Source organism: Neophocaena asiaeorientalis, unplaced genomic scaffold, assembly GCF_003031525.2.
Source record: "Neophocaena asiaeorientalis asiaeorientalis breed wild unplaced genomic scaffold, Neophocaena_asiaeorientalis_V1.1 scaffold123, whole genome shotgun sequence".
In the NCBI taxonomy this organism is placed as follows: domain Eukaryota; kingdom Metazoa; phylum Chordata; class Mammalia; order Artiodactyla; family Phocoenidae; genus Neophocaena; species Neophocaena asiaeorientalis.
Window position 1 is genome coordinate 11,982,542 of NW_020173666.1, and position 19,674 is coordinate 12,002,215.

Genomic DNA, 19,674 nt, shown 5'->3' on the forward strand with positions numbered 1-19,674 from the left:
TACTCTTTTTTTTTTTTTTTTGCGGTACACGGGCCTCTCACTGTTGTGGCCTCTCCTGTTGCGGAGCACAGGCTCCGGACGTGCAGGCCCGGCGGCCATGGCTCACAGGCCCAGCTGCTCCGCGGCATGTGAGATCTTCCCGGACCGGGGCATGAACCTGTGTCCCCTGCATCGGCAGGGGACTCTCAAACTCTCAACCACTGTGCCACCAGGGAAGCCCTGTGTCAGTATGTTTTAAAGGCCCGGATCTCTTCTCTTTAGGGAAAAAAAAGGACTCAACTCTAAAGGCTCAGTGTCCAGCCCAGCACTCAAGGCCTCTTGTCCGAGGAGCCGGCCTCCTCTTCCAGGCTGGTCACCTCAGCCACTGCTGACCTTGGTGCAGGGAGGGGAGTTTATCCAGCTGCTTCTCTAGCTGTGGCCGCAGGAGACCATACATTGTGCTCTTACTTTCTCCGGCTGGGTGGCGCACGTATGCACAGCCTTGCTGGGAGACAATGCTTCTGCTTAGGTCGTATTTTCAGGGTGCACTCCCCAACCCGCCCTTCACATGGCTTGGACTTTTGGGAGAGGGAGAGGTGGTGGGGAGAGCAGGAAGGTTTCTTAGCGGGACTGATGTGTCTGCCCAGTTGGCTTTTGTCTGGGCTCTCAAGCTTCTGTTTCAGGCTGGTGTTTTGATTTCCACGTTGCTTAGCAACCCTCCAGCAGCCTCCATCCACCAGCCCGCTGGCCGAGGAAAACCATTGTCTTTCTGGAGATCTGCTTTAGCTCCCAACTGATAACTCTGGAAGGAACAGCCACAAGCCAGTCTGAGCTGAGCTCAGAATTAGCACATGAAGAAGTCGTTGACCTTGATCTTGAGGATTCTGTCCTCTTGAGACCTTGAAATAGAAGAAGCTGGTGTAAGGTCAGCCACAAGAACGCAGCCACAAATGGTACCTCAGACTTGGACCGTCTGCGTTGTTAAATTGACCTACTTATTTTTCTGACCTGTGGGCTGGGCTTTGATGGAATTTCCTTAAGGGGTGTTATTGTGGAAAATATTATGGAAGAAAGAAGCACGCGTGGTTGGTTTGATTATTGATCCAGACCGCTGGCCTGCTGACCAGGAACGCGGCCTGCTTGGCCTGGAGTAGAGCAGACGCTCGCTGCGGCCTGTGGCTCCCACAAGACCTGCCCCGGCCCCCCCAGCTCTGTCTGATGACAGAGGTCTGTCCTGAGAACCAGAATCCCGGGCCAGCTTTGCTCTGCTTTGGGGCAAGCACTGTCCCCCCTGCAGTGGAGCCCTTTCTCTTCCACTCCTCTTGGCCCACTGGACCCGGGGGTGGGATGCGTGTCCCCCCAGGCTCCTCTTTGCCACCTCCTGGCCATCCTCCTTCCCTCCACCATAAAGCTGTCAACTAGGAATGTCATGTCCAGCGCCCACCAGGAGGTCTTCCTAGGCCCATCCAAACATCCAAACTGTCAGCACCCCACTTGGCATCCAGGACAGGAACCAGAGCTCGCCGGTGGGGCTGCACAGAGCGTTCCTCTCTGGAGTCATCCTCACAGCAGCTCTGTAAGGTCACCCACGGGGTGTGGACGCTGGGGAGGTGTGGATGCCAGGGCTGTCTTGCTGAGAAGCCTCACTCCCCGATAGGATCTAGTGTCGGTGGTCAGCTGAGCTTCCAGGTTACCTCAAAGGACAGCTCCATCCAAGAGTCTCCTGTGGCCTCGTTGTTCTGGTCACCTGTGGTTCCTCCCGGTCCAGTGCCTGCTACCAGACAGGTCTATTTTTATCATAAGCCATCTCATCTAGTATTGTAGACAGGGTTTATCAGGTTACCAGGGAAACAGGACTTGGAGGTTAATCTAGGGTCAAACTCTCTTGCAGGCTTTGTTGACCCTTTGTCCATGCACACCAAGGAACCTTGTTGCCCCCTGGCCCTCCTTGTAATCGCCTGGTTCCTTGACGATTTTACCTTCTTCCCTGTCGGCCCAGACACTCCATCCACCCTCTGTGTCAGACATCCCACTTTTCATCCTCCACCTTCATCTTTCCAGCTCATCCCTCACTTCCCCAATTCCAACCACCTTGACCCCACTGGGACTGCGATCCCGTGAACCTGCCACCTCTTTTAAAATGTTGTTTTACATATACATGCATTCTTTTTCATATTCTTTTCCATTATGGTTTATCATAGGATATCGATTATAGTTCCCTGTACTATACGGTAGGACCTTGTTGTTTAACCATTCTCTATATAATAGTTTGCATCTGCTAACCCCAAACTCCCAATCCACCATCCGTGTTGTTGAAAATGACATTATTTCATTCCTTTTTATGGCTGAGTAGTATTCCGTGTGTGTGTGTGTGTGTGTGTGTGTGTGTGTGTGTATCACATCTTTATCCATTCATCTGTCGATGGACACTTAGGTTGCTTCCATGTCTTGGCCATCACAGACAGTGCTGCTGTGAACACTGGGGTGCATATATCTTTTCAAATTAGAGTTTTGTCAGGATATATGCCCAGGAGTGGGATCGCTGGATCATATGGTAGCTCTATTTTTAGCCTTTTGAGGAACCTCTGCACTGTTTTCCATAGTGGCTGCACCAACTTACATTCCCACCAACAGTGCAGAAGGTGAACCTGCCGCCTCTTCCAGTCGCTTCCCAACCCCCACGCCTCTCCTCCCTTCACACACCACCCCTGCCCTCTCCCTCCCACCCCTGTCCCTCTCTTGCTCGTTACTCACCTGGTAAGCCACTGGGTAGGTCCTCCTCACCTGTACCTGCCTCTGTGTGGCTGGAGGTTTCTGGAGACAACCCACTACCACACCGCCGGGTCTCATTGCCCCTTCAGGGTCCCCAGGCCCTTCAGTGATGCTCCTATATCCCGTTCACCCTCCCGCGTCCCCAGACAGCTCCTGCACACCTCCCCCTGCAGCTCTGCCTCACCCACCCACCATATCTGTCCCTGTGTCCTCCTCCTCTCCTGTTAAGTGGATGGACTCTGTGTTAAGGCAGCCCCCATTCACACATCGCCAGTCCAGGGCACTGCTGGCGGGTCCCCTCTCTCTCCTCCTCCAGCAGCTGTTACCTCCCTTGCATCAGTTCTACCAGTGTGCAAACCTTCGGGAAATCTTTAGACCCCACTTTCCGCTCTACAGCCTCCCATTTCTACACACACACACGACTTCCTCAAGGAATTGTCTCTACTCACGGTCTCTGTTTTTTCTCTTCCTCTCCATTCAGGTTTTTGTCCCTCAACTTTTCGGAAACTGCTCTTTCCTGGTTCACCTGTGTGTACCTAGAGTGATGAGTGCTCAGTCCTGGTGGGACGGGACTCAGGGCAGCATCCAACCTCACTGACCCTTCATGGCCCCTGTCAGCACTGTCCTCCGGGCTCCTGACACCACACACTGCTGGCTTTTCTTGTATCTTTTTGGCTTCTTTTATATATATATATATATTTTTTTAGTGGCTTCTCTTGTTGCGGAGCACAGGCTGTAGGCGTGTGGGCTTCAGTAGTTGTGGCGCACATGCTTCAGTACTTGTGACACGCAGGCTCAGTAGTTGGGGCGCACGGGCCCAGCTGCTCCGCGGCATGTGGGATCTTCCCGGACCAGGGCTCGGACCCGTGTCCCCTGCATTGGCAGGTGGATTCTTAACCATGTGTCACCAGGGAAGCCCTTGGCAGGTGGATTCTTAACCATGCGTCACCAGGGAAGCCCATTTTTGGCTTCTCCTCCTCCGTCTCCCCAGCCTTTAAACATGCTGTCCCCTCCACGCACTCCCCAGACCATCTCCCCCACTCTCATGATTTTAAGTACCTTCTGTTTGCTGGGGGCATCCAGTTTGTATCTTCAGCCGGTGTCTCTGTGTAACTCCAGATGGCATGACTCCATCCTCAAAATCTGGGGCCTGTCTGAACTGAGCTCCCAGTGCCTTTCCGAGACCTGGCCCGTCTGTCTTCACAGACACCGGGGGTCATGGCCATGCCATCCTGTCAGTTGTTCGGGAGCAAGACTTGGCGTCATCCTTGAACCCTGTCTTTCTCTCATGTCCCACATGCGGTCTGTCCACAGATCCTCTGGTTCTGCCTTCAGAATATCTGCAGATGTTTGATGATGTTAAGGAATTACGGTTACATTTTTTTTTTTAGATTTGATCATGGTATTGTGCTCCCTTTTTAAAAAGAACCCTTTTCTTTTAGAAATTCGTACAGAAATATTTATAGATAAAATGACGTGAAGTCTGTGATTTACTTGGAATAATCTCGGGCAGTGATTCTCACCCAGAGGACTTGTGAAAACACAGATTTCTGGGTCTTAAGGCCAGAGTTTCTGATTCAGTAGGGCCGGGATGGGGTCCCATAGTTTTTATTCCTGACACTGATTGATGCTTATTGTCTGAGGCCCACATTAGGAGACTGACCTGAGGTGTGGGAGAGTGGGTGAGGGGTATGAATGAAGTAAGGTTGGGTGTGAATTGATAGCAGTCGGAGCTGTTGGATACGTAGGGTTTATTACACTGTCTGCTCTTCTTTGGAAGTTTCAATAATAAAAAAGTGTGTGTGTGTGCGTGCACGTGTGCGTGTTACCAGTATTTGACCGTTTCCCAGCACCTCTAGTCCTACCACCCCGGTCCAAGCATCCTCTCTTGCCTCGATCGTTGTAGGGCCTCCTAACTGGTCTCCTTGCCTTTCCTTTGCCCCTCTAGGATCTGTTTTCAACAGGACAGCCGGAGTGATCCTCAGAACCCTGCAATGCTTCCCTCTCACTCAGAGTGAAACCCCAAGTCTCTTCATCACCTAGAAAGCACTTTGCAATGTGTCCCCGACTCCATTTCCTCTATCAGACACGCTGACCTCGCTAACCCTTGCATATGCCAAGAATGCTTCTGCCTCAGGACCTTTGCATGTGCTCTTCCGGACCCATAGTGCTCCCCGACTGTCCACTCAGCCACCTCTCTCTTTTCCTTCATCTACTTTCAAAGGTTGCCCCTGCAGTGAGGCCTTGTCAGACCCCGCTGTAGAAGTTCACACTCCCCCCACTTCCTGCCCCTCTTCCCTGCTCACTTCTCCTTAGCTCACATCACTGTCTGTATTGTGCTACGGATCTGATCTGTCCCCCTTGGCAGGAAGCTTGTGTGGTTCCTGGCACCGAGTGGGTGCTGCCGCTCCACCACCTTTGTGGCAGCCTCGTCAGTGCCACGGCTCCCGGCTCCCAGCCCCACCGGGTTGGCCTCCACTGTCATCACTCATCCGTTCATGACATGTGTCCCTTCTTTGCCACTGCCCAGTGTCTGCCTCGGCTGACTCTGGCGTAGGTGGGTTGGGGTCTGTTTGGATCCCTGCTGGGTCCCTGTGCCTGGGACAGTGCCAGCCGCATTTGGCTCTCAGATACATGCCCACTGAATGAACAGCTGAATCCCCGGGCAAGAGGTGGACGAGGATGAGGGTGGGAGTGTAAACGAGAGGACTTTCTGGAAAGTCGTGGCCAATGTGGGGGCGGGGAGGGGGGATGTGGGCGGGGGGAAGCAAAGACATTCTCACATGGAAAAACCTACCGGAAATGCAAAAAAGTGTGGAAGACAGACATAGTCTATTTTTGAGACATTAAGTAAGGAAGGACAGAAGTTGCCAACGGGCAGATCAAATACGGTCTGCAGAGGTGTGCAGCCCACACGATGCTTAAAATAAATCTGGACTGGTTGCCAACACTGAAAAATCAGAAGTATCCTATTTCTCTTGAAAAACTGGAGGCTCGCTGGCACTGTGCTGGCCTGTCCTCCTGGGGTAAAAGGGTGGGAACGGACCGTGTGCCCCCATCAGAAGGGGCGTGTGTCCTCTGGTCGCCCATGGCCCCTCCAGCAGCTTCATTCATTCATTACCTGCCTGAGGCTTGTATGTATTTGATTTGTGAGCTCCCTTTTGAAGAGCAAAATGGATTTCTTCTTCCTTCGACACTAAGTGAGGAAACAGTTATTTGGGGCAGGCGGCATGTTGGGCAGTTTTAGAAGAGGCTGCCCGGGAGGCCAGGCCTCCGGGAGTGCTGCAGGTGGGGCTGTGAGGGCCGCGAGGGGGCCTGCGTCACAGGGATGGGACGCATCCTGCTTCCACGTTGCAGGGGGTCAGAAGGGGCCTCGGAGAGGAGGGCGTGGAGAAAAGGAGAGACGGTTTGCCGGGAGTCTGGGCTTTAAGAGGTACCCCGGAATGTGACCTTATTTGGAAATAGGGTCATTGCAGGTGTAATTAGTTAGGTTGAATTGAGGTCATCCTGGAGGGGGGCCCCAAATCCGGTGTGATGGGTGTCCTTACAAGAGGAGAGAGACACAGAGCCACACAGGGAGAAGACAGCCACGTGACGATGCAGGCAGGGGTTGGAGTGACGCAGCTGCAAGCCGAGGAAGGCCAAGATTGATGGCCACGGCCACAAGCCAGGACAAGGCGGGGAGGACCCTCCCCTGGGGCCTCCAGAGGAAGTGTGGCCCGCTGACACCTTGCTTCCAGACTTCCAGGCTCCAGAACCGAGAGCTGAGAAAATTTCGATGTTTTAGGCCACCTGGTTTGTTTGCCGTCAGTCTGTTTGTGGTGGAGCAAAAGCATCTCCCGGGACTGTCACGTGCACTAAGGTTGTGACCTGCCGTGTGAACCACGTGTGAACGTCGGGGATAATGGTGTTGATTATATATTCAGGAGTCAATCATTTACAGGATTTGAATGGGACAAAGTGGCCTGGTGGCGTTGTGCTTCTTTGTTTTTAAAATAGGATGAAAAGTCTTTTTTGTTTGTGTTTGTTTAATTTTCCCAGCACGGGGGCGGGCTTGTCCTGTGGGATCCAGTAGGGCAAGGGGTCAGTCTGTTTCCACGGCTTCTCCTGAAGCCCTGTTCCCACCTCTGAAGTGTGGATTTGACCACATTAACTTTGGCTGGCATTTTCCCGGGGTTTTGTTTATCCGGTCGGGACTATTTGCAGAGGTGCACGAATGCACAAAGACCACCATGTTTCAGGGTCAGCAAAGTGAGACCCAGATGATACTCCGGCTTCAGGGTTCTGTTCAAAGGCTTTGTAAAGCTCTGAGGGTTAAAATATGACTTTTTCGTGTCAGAATTATTCTCTTGCATTGAGCAACTTGTCCCCCGAGGTGAGGACCAGGCCTCTCCCTGGTTAGACTGGGAGACACCATGCGTGGCCCCGAACAGGGCCTGCAAGGGGCAGTTCGCTTCCACCTGTGGGGTTGGGATTTCACAGGCTTTACCTGTCCTAGGGCTTCACGTGTCCTAGAGCAGGGAGCAGGCCACTTCCAGGAGGGCTCCATGGCACAGGGCCCAGGGCCCGTCCCTTAATGGCGGGTTTGTCACCACCCTGGGCAGAGAGCAGACTCGGGGATGGAGAGGCTCCAGGAACTGGGTTGTATCCATCTGGGGGCCCCTTGGATGTCCACACCCTAATCCCCAGTTCCTGTGAATGTTACCACACGTGGCAGAAGGGGCTTTGCAGATGTGATTACGTTAAGGGCCTTGAGATGGGAGATTGTTTGGGGTCATCTGGGGGCCCAGTGTACTCACAGCGGTCCTTAACAGATGGAAGAGGGAGGCAGGAGAAGGAGAGAGAATGAGGTATGAAGATGGAAGCAGTTATCAGAGTGATGCGATTGCTGGCTTTGGAGAGTAAGGAAGCAGCCAGTAGCCAAGGACTGCAGGGGACTCTAGAAGCTGCAAAAGGCAGGGGGATGGCTTCTCTTCTAGGGCCTCCAGAGGCAACCCCATCCTTTTGACATCTTGATTTTAACCCGGTGAAACCCATTTCAGAGACTTCGGACAAGCAGAATTATAAGATCACAAATTTGTGTTGTCTTGGGCCACTGAGTATGTGGTGGGTCATTTGTTACCGTGGCGGTGGAGACTAGTACATCATTCCACCGCCTCCCAGCTGTCCCACATCCTCTGAGGCAAGTCGATGGAGTCGGCAGGGCTATGGTAGTTACCTCCAGGTTATTCTTCTCCCTGATCCCCCCCACCAAAAAAAAAACCTAATCAATTAGAAAAATTCACACGACTGTTGGAGGAAAATGTCATTTGTTAAACTGGTTTTTAACCATATAACTCCTTGGAGATTCTGATGAAAATTATGGATCTTAGCCTCATAAAAATATACATCAAAAATTTTGCGTACAATTTTAGAGATCATACGGATTCCCCCAAAAGCTATCCGTGAAGCTCCGGTATCTGCCCAGGCCTTCCTCTGTCTCCCCAGATGGAGAGCCCTTGTACTATTGGATTGGCCAAAAAGTCCGTTCGGGTTTTTCCATAAGATGTTATGGAAAAACCCGAACGGACCTTTTGGCCAACTCAGTAGATGAATTCATTTGAGGCTGAGTAACTGCTTCCCTAGTAAGTCTCCCTAATGGTATTTGCCAGGTCCTTATTTGAGGATTCATGCATGTTTATGTTTTGTTCTGTGCATTTAGAAACATTCTTCTGAGAAAGGGGTACAAAGGCCTGGCCCCTGTAACAGCCAATGGCATCTCCAGCTGCGTCTGTGGCATCCCCGTCAAGGTCAAGGGCTCCCTGCTTCTAACAACCTTTCTCTCTGTCAGTTTTTCTGCCTTCGCTTTTGCACCAGGCTGGGTCTCGCCCTGGGCGTTCCCAGTAACTGCTGAAGAGCCGGGGCCTCTGTTCATCAGCCTGCCTCGGGGTTCACTGGCCCCAGGCCCCCTGCTTAGCACCCATGTGTTAGTCGGTCCCTGGGGACAGGTGGGCACTTGAACGACGCAGCCTCTAGTGGACGATAGTTAAGAAGGACGGTCCTCCCCATCAGGGAGCGATGACTCACTGCTGTTCCTGAGCGTGTGGACTGCGGCGCAGAGGGACGGGGCCGGCCTGCAGCAACTGGCCCGGGCTCGAACCCTCACACTCACGTCTGCCAGCCAGGGACTCCCCTCTGCCTCTCCAGCCCGCAGGCAGCTGTCGGAGCTTCCAGAGAGCAAGCTTTTGGTGGGAAGGTCTGAGTTACTGCAGCTCGGTGATTTGCTGATCCTCAGACCTCCACCAATATTACTTGGGGCCGAGCTATTGTCTCTGCGTTTTCTTTTCCGAGTGGGTGGGAGCTGCATTGGGAGCTGCAGTGAATGAACTCCAACGGGAGGCTCAGCTGATGCTGTCTGTGCTGTGTTTCTTCCCCAGCTCCAGAAGAAAAGGAGGTCATTAAAGGCCAGTATGGAAAGCTCACTGATGCTTATGGCTGCCTGGGGGAGCTCAGGTTGAAGTCCGGTGAGTACCCACTCCGAGGGGCAGCAGCTGTCAGACCCCCCTGGCTAGATAGATTTCTGGTGCCGGGCAGAGCCTCTCTTATGTTAGTGTGGAAAGACTGTGGGATTTAGGCGTTCTATTTTAACTGTTATCATCCTTTAAAATGTTTCTTTCGCTGAGCCAGCTCCTCTGGGCAGGAGGTCCAGGTGAGCGCAGCCTGGTCCTGCCAGTGGTGCTTCGTGCCCTGGATGCAGAGGAAGCTCACCTTCATCGCGTGCCCACCGGGATCTAAGGTTTTCCAGCCTGGTCTGGAGGTGGAGGGCTCAACCCAGGGGCTTGTTTGTTGTTTACAAGAGATCTGTGTTCCAGATGGGGTGGCGGTCAGAGGCCCGGAGCCCCTGGACTTGCTGGGTGTGTCTTGAGGGAGAGGAGCTGGGACGGTGCGTTGTTGGCTAGGAGAGAAAAGCCACCAGCACCTGACCGTCGGGCACCAAGGGTGGGTGTGAGCGAGAGCAACGGAGAGAGCTTCAGAGCTGGGCTGCGTAGTGACTAGAAGGGACAGAGAATTACAGGAGCAAGTGGGCATCCTGCTCGGCGTCATACTCGAGGGGCGGAGCCGTAGGCTGGGGTGGGGTGCCACCGCCTCCGTGTGGGACCCCTGGCTCACCTCTGCGCTCCTAGGCCTCTTGGGAGCCCTGGTGCACTTCTGGGGCTGCAGCCCCCGTGTCCTTCCTCCCCTCTCAGCTGCCTCATTTACAGCTGAGTGTCTCCGAGGACTTATGGGGCCAAGACCAGAAGAGGCTGTGACTTCACCAAACGCAGGCTCTTCCCGAGCTGAGCGTGTGCATCTCCACATCCACGGAGCAGCTGTTTTCCTGGATTGAGGATTTTGAAAGCTGACAGAACAGCCCTGTTGTTTGCTGTTACTTTTCTGGTCTTTTCTTTAGTGGGATGGTTTTTTTCTGAACTATGATGATGACATTGATCATCTCCCAACAGTGTTTAGGAAAAGCATTCAGTACCCTCGTGACAAAATGCACTTATTCAATGTCTGTTTTGTGCCAATGGCTAAGTATACATTAGATTCTTTAATCCTAAAAACAAGTCAGCATGATACGGTATCTTCATCCTCGTTTTCAGTAAAGGAAACAGACTCAGAGGGTAAAAGGAACTTGCCTAAGAAGCTTAGGTAGGATTCAAACCTGGATCTAGCTGCCTCCAGACCCTTGCTTTTTTCATGAAGGTGTGCTGCCTGCCAAGGGTTTCTGTAGATTTTTTCCCCTGCAGCCGTTTTTTTTCTGAGGTTATGAAAAATTCCTGTGGCCTTTCCTCAGTCATGAGGATATGAGGATGACAGCTAACCGTACATGGTGCTTACTCTGTGCTAGCACTGTTTTAAGTGTTTAAATTTATTAACTCAGCTCTCCCAACAGCCTGTGAGGTAGGGAATCCGTGACTGACAGAGAGCTTAAGCGTTGTATTTCATCTGTTCTGTGACACAGTTTTTATATAACAACACCTGGACATTTAAGATATGTTACAGTTGTTGGCATCATTCTTCTTGTACATAAATTAATGGTCCATTTCTCATATGTCACTAGCCCGAAGTCAGGCAGTCCTCAAGTGGCGACTGGGGTTTAAACTCTTGCTTTCTGGCGACAGCGGCTTCCTTCAACCACTAGGCTGTTCTGTCCTGGAAGGAACAGAAAGGCTGAGATTTCAAGGCCAGGAAGGCAGTACCTTCCCCACATCCCAGGGCAAAGCTTTTCTTCCTGGGCTATGATTTGAGGTCAGGTCCAGGGAACTGGTCCTAACTGGGAAGGGTGGCAGCCCCCAGAGACATTGTCAGAGTGAGCCAGGGTGTCTGCGGGTGCCCAGCTACAGCAGGGTCATCCCGGGGCAGGGAGTGGAGAGAGGTGACCAACTCCTAAAGCTGCCCTGGACAAGGCCATCCTCCCCGCCTGCAGCCCTCCACCCTCCCCTGAGGGGTGAGTGAGCACAACCTCTGGTCCCCAGCCCCCATCTCTGGTGTCCTCTGAATACCCTCAGCCCTGCCCACCAGTGTCACCCTGCAGGGTGGGCTGTGAAGGCTCCCTGAGCATGGTGAGAATGCGTTTGACTTCTGGAATGTCAGGATTATTTGGCCTTTCTCAACGCATTTCTGAAAGGGCCCAGGGTATCTGAAGGATGGAAGCATTGGGCCTTGTCATTGAGTTTTTCAAATTCCCTTTGGCTACACTGAGGAGTGTTTGGCTTTAACTTGAATTTCTTTTCCCACTGCACGTCCCCACCCCAGGACTATGGTCTGTTTTGTTTTTTCTACCTGTGGAGGGTGTCAGCAGCACAAGAGTGAAATTCCAACTTTTATTTGCTAAGGAGACAACCAGCCCGAGTGGGAGTCGGCTGCCCTCAGGCTCTTAACTTGGGGCAGTTGTTCAGTTTCAATCTACCTCAGTGAAAACAGCCTTTTATGTTAGAAATTCAGAAACATGTACAGGTTCGTAGATTTTCGAGAGCCAAAGTCCCTCCTTCCTCTCTGAAATGGCAGCAGGAAGCGGGTGGAGCCCCCACAATAAGCCCCTGAGCTGGACTTCCTGACACATACACAGTACAAAGCATAGAAAGTGAGAGTATAGTTATGGAAAGAATTTATCCCAATGATTATAGGGATTTAACTCCCTTTTTACCTAAGCTCTCAAGGCCTCCCTATTTCATAGCCTCAGGGGTTGAAGAAATTGAGGTCTCTAATGAATTGTGTCTCCTGGAGTTGTGCAGTGCACAGCCTGTGAAACTGTACATGCCAGTCCTGTAAACCTTCCGCCAGACAGCCCTCCTCAAATCTAGTTTCGGCTTCTCAACAGACTGACCTGAGTTAATTTAATCTCTAATTTCCTCTAAAAGCAGGAAAACTGCCTCAAGTCTATCTTACATAGTTCTGAAGGGGCTTACATGAGAGAATGAACATGGACTGAACTTGGGTACTGAGTGTTGGGGGAGGCTGTCCTGCAGGGGGTGGGTCTTTCTGGGAGAACTAGGTATGTGGCCCAGGCTGAGTGCCTTCAGGTCGGGGCCTCCTGGTGCTGGTTAGTCTGCCCAGGCCAGTCGAGGGCTGACTTCCCTGGGCAGGCACCGCAGAATGGAACGTCACTGGAGAGGGAATTTTGAGTCTCTGAGCCTTTGAGGTTCAGGGAAGGCAGTGTCCTCCAGCAAGTCTTGAAAGGGGATGGCCATCAGTTGTAATAATTTATTTTAATACTTACACCCAGTGGTGTGCTCTCCACTGTTTGACTTCCAGCTCTCTGGGGGGAACTCCCTGACAGGTTGCGTTTGCCAGTTTCTGTGGTGTAAATGCACCCACCGCGGCTGACTTCAGGCCAGTGTGGAATTGGGCTGTGATGTGCTCAGCTGGCTCCCGGGAGCTGGTGAAAGCTGCCAGCGCACCGCTGCCTTCACTGCTCTCATCTTCTTGGCAGGGAAGGATAAAGAGGTACTTGAGATGAGCAGGTGGATACAGATAATTAGAATTCTGAGCTCGTTGGTAAGGGGTAGGGGCGGGAGTGCCGGGCTCCTCTGGCGGCAGCTCATCACTTCACAGCTGGGGAAGCCTAGGCTCCCTGAGTCCCATGTTCATGGATCTGAGAGTATCCTCTACCAGCAGACGAGTAGGGAAGACAGTTTGTAGGCACCCAGGGTTGAGATCAGTACGCGCCTGGCCGGGGAGAGAACAACGAGGCCGAGCAAACACAGAGAAAACCCAACAGAGAAAATGCCCAGCATTGTCCCTGAATGAACCATTGTGTCTGCCCCTGACTCATCAGGACTCCAGCGCCCGCCCTTCCCAGCCAGATGATGGACGACAGGTGGCCACAGATGAGACTCGGAAGCTGGCACTGCAGGGGTCGGGGTTTCTCCTGGGCAGCTCTGACTTGGAGCTGGGCTTTGAGGGAGAGGATTTCTACATTGATATTGAGGTTTTGGAGGCTTTTTAAAATTGTGGGAAAATATACATAAGATGAAATTTACCATTTTAAGCAGTTCTAAGCACACAGGTCAGTGGCATGAAGGACATTCGCACTGTTGTGCAACCATCACCACCATCCGTCTCTTGAACGTTTTTCATCTTCCCAGACTGAAGCCCTGTCCCCGTGAACAAGTATATATATCGAGCTGGTTGCATTCCGTTACACCACACTGCACACTCAGGCTGCCTCTGTGTGCGGGTGTGACCTCTCCTGGTTGTGGCGTGTCTTTTTGGCCTGTGACCCATTTCTTGCCCTCACCCCCTCCTCACCTGACTCTGGCCAGCAACCTCTCACCCAGGCATGGTCTTGCTTGGGCCAGAGCACTGGAACCAGAGTGTTGGAGCTGGAAGGGACGGGGAGCCCATCTGGTGCCCAGAGAGGGCCTGGGACTTGTCTGAGGCCCCAGAGGCCATTGGAGGCATGCAGAGCCCAGAGCCCCGTCTTCTGAGGCCAAGGCAAGCTTGGCTTTTGTCTTCGCCTTGCTACAAGGCCCTAACTGGTTTCAAGCCCCTGGACTCAGCCTTGACTAATGACTTCTGAGACATCGCCACCCCCGTCCCAGGCCCAGTTTACTTCTGGGCCGTGAGAAAATTGATCCTGGGTTACTGGAAACACAGCTTGGATCCCGTGCTCAAGGTGACGGCAGAGGGGATTTCTCACACGCCAGGGTCGGTGGGGGTGGGGGGCGGGTGGCATGTCCCACCGGCCTCACTTTTACCCCTAGAGACGCCTTCTGTGTGGGATCACAGGCTAACAGCATCCTCACGGTACCACCCCCAACCCCTGTCTCCTGCAGTGCATGAGAGCACGGGGGCTGTTACACAAATGGGTAGACAGGGTGATGCCAGGGCTGGAGTGACCCCTGCCAGGCTGAGCAGGCCAGGCAGGCCCCCCTCCTGCAGGGACGGAGGCCTAGGGCTGTTCTTCTGGGGGTCACAGAGACCGTCCACGGTGCAGGACATGGTTAGATCTGAGGAGAACAGTTTCCAAGCCCTCCACTCCTTCCAGGAATCGGTTTGCCTAAACATGTCCTGTGATGAGGGGCCGGTTTCTCACCCTCTCTGTTCCATCCACGGCCACCCGTCTGCTGTCTTACCTTTCCCCTGCACGGAATCTCACAGTGGTGAGCTGCTTCAGAAGTAAATGCTTCTAGGGTGCCAAACACAGGGACAGTTCAGAATACTGTCAGCAGTCGAGGAAGCCAGTCACCTCAGTGAGTAGGTAGCAGATTTGTTGACAAGCCAGATGAGAGTCAATTGTTTGCCTTCCACAAAATGGAAGTAATTGGGGCATCAGCTGACAGCTTTAACAGTGATTTTGTTGATAGAGTATTGTGATTTTTTTTAACGTGTAGCTCAGAAGGATTTTGAAGGGTTGAGTGACATTGCTATAATGAAGCTCTTTCTGTTCCCACCTATTTATTCATGTAAACGAGGTCTCTTAGTGTTTACTGCTATAAAAGTGGAAGATAGAACTAGACTTGATATAGAATCTATTGATAGTTTCATTCCATCAATAAATAGTATTTATCCACGAACTGTAAGTCCCATCCATCCCATTAAGAGAAGCCTTTCCGACAAATCTTTACTTTTTCTGTTAAATAATTATTTAACAAAAATGTTTCGTTTACCTCGTTTGACCAATCGTGTACTAAAAATCATTGCCTGAGTGATAACTCAAGCCAGAAGCCACTCTTTTTGGAGACGTGGAGCTGCAGAACCAAACTGCTGTACAATACGGTCAGGTGAAGCGCAAAATGTGCCATTAGGATGAAGTTCTGCGGCGAGAGTGGACTGGAAATAGGAGAGGAAATCCCGTCCGTTAAAGAAGATCTTGTTCATGGATTCCTTTAAACAATCGATGGTGATGAGTATGAATCACCGTCTAGATTCCACCGGATGCTGGTAAAGAGGCCCACAACGGTTTTACATGTCAACATTTAGCACATGATGGAAAATATATCACTCACAACCACTTAAACTAATAGTGAACCCTTCTGGTGTCAATTTGAAAATGAGCGAGAGGTGCATTGGTCAACCACAGTTCTTAGAGAGACAACAGCCGAAGTTGTTGAAGGCTGCTGGACCTTGTGGCCGGGTGGAGCCTGGGCCAAGGTGAGACCCACGTTTGCATCTTGGTCCAACACAGACCAGCTGTGCACCGGGCGGGTGATTCAGCTCCCCGGGGACAGTCTCTTGTGTCAGATAGCAGCGCTGTTAGGCAGGTTGGCCATACTTCTGCAAGGACACGGTTAAGAGCACCGGCTCTGGAACCAGACTTGGCTTGAGTAACTTGCCCGGGTGGGATAGCCAGAAAGTGGATTCGAATCCCACCTCCCCGCTGTGCCACCTCAGGCAGGCTACTCACCCTCCCTGTGCCTCTGTCTCCCTTCCTTTGAATGGGGCTAAAAATGGTGCCTCCCTAATGGGGCTGCTGGGAGGAAGTGTGTGGAATGGTGCCCGGCACACGGTAAGCATCGCCCTGAGGATTAACTGTCACTAAAGCATCTGCTTCCAACGTGCTCCCACATGGTGGCTCTTCTTATTCTTCACCCTCTCCTGAGCCCCCTCGTCCCAGGACTCGGGAGCCCGATGCCTCGGTGGTGGCGGCCCCTTCCCTTTGCTCTCATATATTTCAAGAGCCTTTTCACGCCTGCAGTGGCACGCCCGCCCCACGCCTCCCCCGGGCCACTGCCCTGCGCAGGAAGTGCGTGCTGTCTTCGGAGCACCCTGGAACTCTTGCCAGGGACTCGGTCCCCCGACGCAGAGGCTGTTGAGGGAGTGGTGCCAGAAACCCACTTCATGACTCGGATGGAGAGATGTAAACTAGAATTTTCCATGCCTCCCCTGGAGCCCACCCCCTCCAGAGTCTAATCTTGGGCTCGCAGCCTAGACCACCAGGCTGTCCTCTGGCCACTGCAAGGGGACAGTTCTCGAGCTCTGCTTCACCCCATGCTGAGCCCGTCGGAAGAGGCAGATGGGATGCATGGGCATTGGTTCTAGCACAGGCTGGGGTAGGTTTTGTATTTGTGAGGCTGAAATTTGAGGATGTCAACCCCACATAAACCCCACCTGTCTTCCAGAAACGACGCCTGTTCTGCTTAAGAAACTCAGCCCCCTGACACCTGGCACTGTCCACAGCATAACTGCCTTATTCTTGTTGTTTCAAAATGATTTCCTGATCATGTGACTGGAGACGTGGGGTACGAGCCAGTATGGTTGCCTATTGTATGTGACCCCCAACCCCCGGTAGGCCTGGTACGAGTGGTGACCTATTTATCAAATGAAGGGCTCTTTAATAAAAACCGGATGTTACCCGACCCCCAGCAGGACTCTTTTTCTCATTCAGTGTGAGGAAGGAGCCTAGCATAAGTGAGCAGTGGAACTGGCAGTCTTAGGGGTCGTAGCAAAGTGTCCAGAGATCTAAGGACGCTGACCACCATTGCTCCGGATAACGGCCACTGAACATTTGGAGTAGATCTTGGTGGGATCGGGTCCTTTAAACCTCAGTAGGATGGGGGGAGTGTGCTCTGGACCTGAATCACACCAGCCCCTAAAGGCCAGTTACCCAAGTTATCTCCTGGGCCTTCTCCTGAAAAGGGGACTATGGGGCAGTGTCCCCACTGTCCCCAGAGTAAAGCATTGCCTGGGAACAGAAGACAGCCATGGATGGTGTGGTGGCATCCCCGGAGAGGGGTGTGTCCTCCTCCTGGCAGTGGGGTCCACACTGGTTGGGGTAACCTTTCACCGGGGGAGGGGAGGCTCGAGCTGCTCTCTCATTGGCCTATTTAGGAAGTGTTCATCAAACACTTGCCGTATGCAATGCCAGGATGCTGGGATATGACAACCAAACAGAGCCCTGCCCCTAAGGAACCCCCAGTCTACTGGGGGACACACGCAGGGAAGGAGGCTGTTAGCTTTGTGTGTGACGAGGGCTACCACTTAGCCCTTAGAAGGGACACCCAGCAGTGTCTTGGGAGAGCAGGGAAGCCTCCCTGGAGGAGGTGCTGCCGACCTGACCCCAGAAGGGTGGAGAGGAGTTCTCTTGGGAAGGGGGCTGGGTAGAGGCGTTGGGAAGGCTCTTGCTGGTCTAGAGGCTGAGGGTGGGAAGGTGACTGGGGAGGGAGTTGAGGAAGGCCTCGCTGGCAGAGGCCCAGGGGTGCGAGGGCGCATTTGAGGAGCTGCAGAGACGGCCTGTAAAAGCTGCTGGACCCTGGGCACTGTGTGTGGGAAGGGGCAGGAGGTGGGCAGGAGTGGCTCGGACCTCCCAGATGTTCCCACTTCAGCCCTGTGGGCAAGTGGGAGCCTGGAAGGATTTCAGCAAAGGAGGGAGGTCTGCGATCAAGCGGGTTTGGGAGGCCGCTCCAGCGATGGAGCTTGGAGGACTGACTCCGGCTGGGGCCCTGAGGGTTCGTGGGGAGGGTGGATTTGAGGGGCTTGAGGTGTGGGGCTGGGAAGGCTCCAGGCAGACATATCCTTAGACTCTGGAGGGCAGCAGGACCACCCGGGCTTGGTAAGCGCAGCCTGCTGGCCCGGCCCCAGAGGCCTGGGTGGTGCCGAGAATTCACATTTCTAACAGGCTGCAGGTGGCACTGCCGCTGCTGGACAGGGGCCGGGCTCCGGAACCACGGCTCCAGGCTTCGGGCTCAGGTGACAGGGCGGACTCCTGAGCCATGGAGTTTAGGAAGGCGAGGTCTGGGGGATGCAGAGGCGAGAACAGGAAGTTGTGTGGTTGCAGCTGAAAGCCCGGCTGCCCGTCACCCGCGTCACCGCCAGCCGCTCTGCCGCCCGTGATCCTCAGCCCCCATGTCTCACTCCCTTCCAGGTGGCACCTCCCTGAGCTTCCTGGTTTTGGTGACGGGCTGCACATCTGTGGGCAGAATTCCAGAGGCCGAAATCTACAAAATCACCGCCACCGACTTTTACCCACTTCAGGAAGAGGCCAAGGAGGAGGACCGCCTCACAGCCTTGAGGAAGATCCTCACCTCAGGGGTCTTCTACTTCTCGTGGCCCAATGATGGGTCTCGCTTCGACCTCACTGTCCGGGCACAGAAGCAGGGCGATGACAGCTCCGAGTGGGGCAACTCCTTCTTCTGGTGAGGCCCTGGGGCCCGGGCTCTCCTGCCCACAGCTTACATGGAGGGCGGGCTCTGATGGGCGCCTGCATCCTTGATCTCCACTTTGCATCATCCCCGGCACGTGGGTCACCTGTGAGAGCTGTGATCTGTGCCCGCTCACTCGCCGCACACAAGCCCCGCTCCCCACCAGGGGTCAGGGAGGGAGCTCAACATGGTTTAATGCAGACTTAGGAAGGAAAATCTGCTCCATAAGTAAAGAGCACAAGTGGCAGCATCTCCCGGTTTCTCCCAAGTGCCTGGGCCTGTGCTCAGTGCTTCCCTGGCCCCTGGTCCCCTCAGTTCTCCTGGTTATCCTCCAGTGTACAGACATTTACCACCGACATTTATAAAGCACTGTTCTAAGTTCTCTGGGGGTCATAACTCACATAATCCACATAGTAACCAATGAAGTAGGGTCTGTTATCCTCATTTTACAGGTAAGGAGACTGAGGCTTGAATAACAGAGGGAATTTGAACCCAGGCATCTGGCTCCAGATCCCATGCTGTTAATCACAAAACCAAACCAGTTGTGTCAACGGCAAAACTGAGTCATCCGGCCAAGGTGGTCTGCAGTAGTGTAAGACAGACCTGAAGCCCAGGCAGAAGTGGTTGGGTTTCTGTATGTTTAGGGGTGTCTGGGCGCTCCTTCAGGGACTAGCCAGTGTGGATGACCCTGTAAATATGTCCGTTATCTCCCTTTCTGGGCTCCAGGGGTCATGACGCCCCCAGTCCTGTGAAAGAGCCGGGGGTACCGTGATTCACGTGCAATGGAGCTGCCCCCCTCAGATTTACCAGGAGATGAGAGTCAGAAGCAAAAGCGATGAAAATCCTGCTGTAGAAATGTTCCAGTACACCTCACGTAATGAGGCGTTCCTCGATTCCAGCGGTGGCCTTTGGGGCTACCCCAGTCTCTAGCCCTGAGTCAGGACGGATGAGGCTTCTCTGTGCCCTTTATCTATCCATCCCTCCTTTACCCAAACAGAGGAGGTCATAGGTTTCCATCACCAGATACGTGTACTTTGCTTGGTGCTTGGGACTCCCACAAGTGAGTTCCTGACTTCCATTTGGAGAAAGGGGGTTCACCATATCCTTTTGCAGCAGATTTTGACTGAGCAGGGCTGGGCTGGGGCCCGAGACTCGGAATTTCTAGCAAGGAGCCAATGGTGACGCCATTGCTGCTGGTTTGAGGACCACACTCTGGGTAACAGGTCCAGGGGATGGTGTGTCTGTGAATCACTGGTTCCATTTTGCAGGTGCACGTGCCCCTGAAGGCAGCTAAGCTCAGGGACACAGGGGCTGTGGG

General features: G+C 53.2%; 1 protein-coding gene across 1 annotated transcript in view; it reads left to right on the top strand.

Moving 5' to 3' along the window:
- The window catches only part of SYNJ2 (synaptojanin 2), a 95,334-nt gene that overhangs the window by 21,836 nt on the left and 53,824 nt on the right, over positions 1-19,674 (top strand). Inside the window, exons 2-3 of the mRNA XM_024748049.1 lie at positions 9,168-9,254; positions 18,080-18,350. Of these exons, the coding sequence (XP_024603817.1) occupies positions 9,168-9,254; positions 18,080-18,350 (358 nt within the window). The remainder of the gene's footprint in view (positions 1-9,167; positions 9,255-18,079; positions 18,351-19,674) is intronic.